Source organism: Protomyctophum bolini (assembly GCF_963924005.1).
Source record: "Protomyctophum bolini genome assembly, chromosome: 19".
Taxonomy (NCBI): Eukaryota; Metazoa; Chordata; class Actinopteri; order Myctophiformes; family Myctophidae; genus Protomyctophum; species Protomyctophum bolini.
This window is the reverse complement of record NC_137880.1, coordinates 35324781-35330043: the sequence shown is the minus strand read 5'-3', so window position 1 is coordinate 35330043 and position 5263 is coordinate 35324781. Positions and strand designations below refer to the sequence as shown.

The following is a 5263-nucleotide window of genomic DNA, read 5'->3' as shown; positions in this document are numbered from 1 at the left end:
AGAAAGGGAGAGAGAGGGAGAGAGAGAGGGAGAGAGAGGGAAAGACAGACAGACAGACACACATTCCTGAAAGTGAAAGGAAGCCCTCACATGAGCTGTTGCCAGACCTGAGCAGACAGGCGTGGCCGTTTCCTGCTGTCTGCCGGCGTCTTTTCCGGGTTTTTAGACAGCTGGTATGGATGGAAATTAAGCTCCACCCACCATGCGGCTGAGTGTTTCCGGGATTCTGGCCGCCGCGGCATTCAGCCGCATGGGTGGAGCTTCTTTTCTATCCACCAGCTGTCTAAAAACCCGGAAAAGACGCCGGCCGACAGCAGAACACGGCCACGCCTGTCTGCTCAGGTCTGGAAACACTGACACACACACACACACACACAGGGCAGAGGTTGGCCCTGAGAAAGGGCAGGCACGCACGCTCATGTGTATACACACACACACACCACACACACACACACCACAAACCACACACACACACACACACACACACACACACACACACACACACACACACACACACTGGCATTCTAATGTAAACACAGCAGCTGATAAGAATATGAGTGAGAGTAAGAGTGGACCAGAGTTGAATTCTCGCTCGTATCACTCTGGGTTCCGATGAGCTTCTTGTGCAGGCGACAGTTTCCCCTGTCTGCTGAAATCATTAGGACGTGTGTGTGTGTGTGTGTGTGTGTGTGTGTGTGTGTGTGTGTGTGTGTGTGTGTGTGTGTGTGTGTGTGTGTGTGTGTGTGTGTGTGTGTGTGTGTGTGTGTGTGTGTGTGTGTGTGTGTGTGTGTGTGTGTGTGTGTGTGTGTGTGTGTGTGTGTGTGTACGTTGCTAACAGAATCATCTTAACACGAAGTGGCAGTGCTACATGCAACAGAACCACTGAAGAGAAGCGCCATTGTTGAAAATGGTTTCCACTCCAGAACTGGTAAAGGCACTTGATTTATTTATATGTGTCTTCAACATGGGCATTGAGTCCTTTCCACAAAAACAAACCCTGGTGTTTTAATCCAAACACGTAATCCCTAAAAGAAGGAAAAAGGAAAAAAAAGAATAAGAAAAAAAAGAAAGGTTTACAATGATTTTTTGAATCAAAATGTAAGTGTTATCACTATCCTCATATTTGAGGATGTAGACATGTGTATACGGGCACATTATCACAGTGTTGAGTTGTTACCTGGCCAGTTTGTTAAAGAGTATCTTGACAATTAATATGCATCTGTGAGTGACACTTTTTGTACTCATTCTGAATTTCTTTGAGATTTCAAACAGTTTTGTGAATTTGTTTAATATGTTTTTTTCATTTATGCAATTTGGGAATTTTAATAAATATAATTTTCAATTGAATAATTTGACCTTTAAATAGTTTAATTAATGTTTAATAGCAAGATTTTGTAATATAGAATTTAGTTTTGTTGGTAATTTTACCTATTTGATATACAACTCTCAAATCAAGTATGTATTTGTATTATTTTCTTATTTTTATGCATTTCTATTTTTATTTTATCACAGGGGGGGGGAACAAGATATACCACACTTGTATTCCCCGTGCAGGTGAGTGTGTGACTGCTAAGGAAACCCTGTAGATATATTAATGTATAGGCTATCTGACAGAGTAACTAGATTGATATCCACAGAGTGATCATCCGCTTGTATACTGATTCATCTGTTCCAGTTTAGTAGTTTAGTTTGTGGGCGGCTGTGGCTCAGGAGGTAGAGCAGGTCGTCAAATGATCCATGGGTCGGCGCCGGCGGTCCGAATCCAAACTCCTCCTGTCCACATGTCGTGTCCTTGGGCAAAGACACTGAACCCAACATTGCCTCCAATGAGTCGATCGTTGTGAGCTTCGCCACCATTGGTGTGTGAATGAGGGAAGTGAGGAAGCTGCAGGCGTCGACTGTTCGCCGCTTCACCTCCCGATGTATGAATGAACGAACCATTGTGAAGCGCGTTGAGTTTGAGCACTTGGAAAAGCGCTGTAAAAATGCAATTCATTATTAGTGCTTTCTTAATGGTTCTTTTATACCGAATAGTTTTTACTGGGACCCTATTCGTATTCCCCAGACCCCCAAAAATGCTGGTAAGCAATGTTTATTGCTTAGAGGTCATGTTATCGTCATTGGATCGACATCGGAGCTGTTGTCAATGTCTACTTTGTTGTAGTCAACTCGCTAAATGTAAGCCTAGAGTCATCAAAACACCACGCAGGGAATTTGTTGGCTGGGAGGGGGAGGGGGGGGGGGGGGGGGGTGTTAAACGGTGCATAGTCAAGTAAATTGATTGACACGTGTTACATTTGGATGATTATTATACCATACTTATTTTACCATATACTATGGTCTTCTGAAAAGACATTTTAACATGAAGTTGATAAAAAATGCAATTGTTACTATCACTCACTGTCACTTAGACATTTCTTTGTTATATTTTTGTCCTCGGCTTTCTGCCATACAGTCCGTCAAAATCTGACTTTATTCCATAAGTCTGCACACAAATGTATGACAGTCGTGTGCAGCACAACACACTTATAGGTCTTGTCCAATCCTGATGCTCCCTTAGTGATGGTTTACCTTCATACACTGGGTGATCAGCTTTTTATTTTTTTTATATATATAGTTTTTATGTTGATTTGAACAGATTAGAGGTCGCAGTCATTCAAATGGGGGTGATTTGTGTTCACAGGCTGCCCCTGTATACCAACACAATTATCATAGCTCTTACCCCCATTTCTGTCTTTTGATGTCTTTTTCATACAAACGTGCAACACGAGGTGAGGTGTGCTCATCATAGGGAGCGCTCATCAAGACCATCTGAGCAGCCATCGGTCGAATGAGGCTGAAACTGAATTTCCTCCGTGGCATTAACGGAGGTCTCCCCTTCCTCATCCCGTCTCTGTTCCCACAGAAGCTGGTCCTTCTCCTTTTTCCAAGCGTTCTCTCTCTCAGAGAGCATAATCTCAAACTCTTGCCTTAATCTCTGCTGCATTTCCAGGAATGCTTGGGAGGTACTGTGGTCCTTGTTGTTGAGCTCCTCTCTCAGGGTCTTGATCTCGTTCTGTAGTTTCTCGTTCCGTAGTTCCTGCAGCATCAGCTGATCCATGGCCGCAGCGGACAGCGACTGCCGAGCCTGGGGCTGGGGCTGATGGCGGTCGAGCTTCTTGGAGGAGTCCACTTTCAGCTCCTTCACCCGGTTAGCGTAGTGTAGTGTGTTGAGGGTATTTTCACAAGACAACATGCAAGGAGATATTGTTGCAATCATGCATGTACGGCTGTTCTTCCCAATGAAGGAGTCCCTGAGGACCTGAGTGAGCTTGCTGGTCCTGAAGGGAGTGTGAGAATGGTTGCGTCCCAGAGCCCTGATGCACTCCTTCAGGGCCAGCAGACTCTTGTTAATTTCACATCCCTCTTGGCGAGTGTGGCGGTCGGAGCCGGACGTGTCCGCTCCTCTCTCGTTCCCGGCCAGGTCGATGAGCGAGAACTTCCCGTGCACCTGATCCTTCTTCCGTAGAATGATCTGGAATACAGCATGGCTCCTGGACGATTGGGCGTTGGCCGACGTCTGACCGGATGTTCTAGATTTGTTTCCCGTTTCTATGAGTTTGAGAACGTCCTCCGTACATCGCACTGCTTTCTCCTCCAGCCCTGCCACCTGAACGTGCTGTTTACCGTCCTCCATCACCTTCAGCTTAGCTTTACCATTCAGCAGGTCTAACACCCCTCCATTGTAGATTTCAAAGAAGGTTGCGTACACTTGTAGTTCCAACTTCTTATATTTGGGTTTCGTCAACATGATAAATACATCCCGAGCAGTTAATGCATAGATTCCTTTGGAACAATCCTGTTGCTTTCCGGAATAATCTCCCCCCATAGTATGTGTTTTCCCACTTCCCGTCTGTCCGTAGGCGAAGCAGGTAGCCATGCCCTTCTCAAAGATGGTGTCCAAGAGAGGCTTGGCTGTGAACTTGTACACCGTCTCGTTGGTTGTGGTGCTGTCAAAGGCGTAATCGAGGCGGAAGGTCTGGTTCTCCAGGTAGCGGGTCAGGTCCACCTTCTGTTTGGGTTTGTGAACCATCACAGTGTGTTTACTGGGAATGGTGATCACATCCAGCTCCTTCATAGTCAGTTCCTTTTTGTTCAGTGGGCGCTTCCTCACGCAGACACATATTTTGTGCTCTTTAATGATGTCCGCCGTAGACAGAGGATGGTAGTCTAGACTGGCTTGGAAATCCTTGATCATGTACTTGTACATCTCGCTAGTCTCCTCCTTTAGTCTTTCGCTCTTTGACGGCGCTGCCGTACGATGGTATTTCCTTGGAATTCTACTGATCTTGACGGGGGTGGGAAGCGGCGGGGTCTCCGGGCTGGGGACAATAATCTCCGTATCCGGGGCCTCGTCTGGATGTAGATCCTCGGGGTCGATCTCTTCTCCTTTCTCGGATTCGTTCGGCTCAGCCGTGACACCCTTTCTCTCCCGGGGGATTTGCCCGTCGCTGTGCTTCATCTCCACGTCTGCGTCGACGTTCTGCCCACGGCCACATGCCATTCTACATCACTTAAATATCTACAATACTTAAACATATACGTATATCCTCGCGTTGCAGTGCTGGGGCAGGTAGGTGGTTTATTTTCAAACTCTGCATTAATTAAGTAACTCAAACTAAAGTCTGTGTTGGACTCACACATAATTTTATAGCACTGTGATGACGCCACAGTTGCTATAGTAGCAGAGTTAAAACGCACTTGTTGTCTTTCGTGTGTGTCGGGCCATCTAAAACGGCAATGTCTGTATGCTCCCCGTATGTCCCACCAACTTCTGCCCAAATATGGAGTTTCTGCTCAAGTATATGGAGTTCCAGACTGGCCACCAAGTAGAACTCTTCACAGGGTGCAAGTGACAGACCCGAAACCTCATGGACCGTCACCCGTGAAATTTGTTTCAGAGACAGAGACCAGATTGTTTCGGACACTCTCTTTACATCACAGCCCTGAAACCTGACCTTTTCATGAACTTTCATGGAATTAAATTTGCTTTTTATTTTACTCCAATGACGTTTCATGACCGTGCACCCTATACGGTGTGTGTACAGTTAGTACACCTTTGATCCCATGGAGGTATCATTTGATGCATTGTCCCGAGTCACTGAACTCAGGCAGCTGGCAGCCTGGCATGCATGTGCAGCTAAAGATTTTCCTCTTGTTTTAACGCTGCAGTATTCTGATCCTAGGTCAGCCTAATAATCATCACCCTGCACTTAATGGTTAA

At 45.9% G+C, this 5263-nt stretch overlaps 1 protein-coding gene across 1 annotated transcript; it reads right to left on the bottom strand.

The window, feature by feature from the left end:
• Positions 1–2785: 2785 nt before the first annotated feature.
• Positions 2786–4543, bottom strand: LOC308334088 (kinesin-like protein KIF2A; the record flags this gene model as incomplete). The annotated part of the gene is made up of 1 exon (XM_080790676.1): positions 2786–4543. The coding sequence occupies one exon, from the start codon at positions 4541–4543 to the stop codon at positions 2786–2788; it is 1758 nt and encodes a 585-aa protein (XP_080646802.1).
• Positions 4544–5263: the final 720 nt, after the last annotated feature.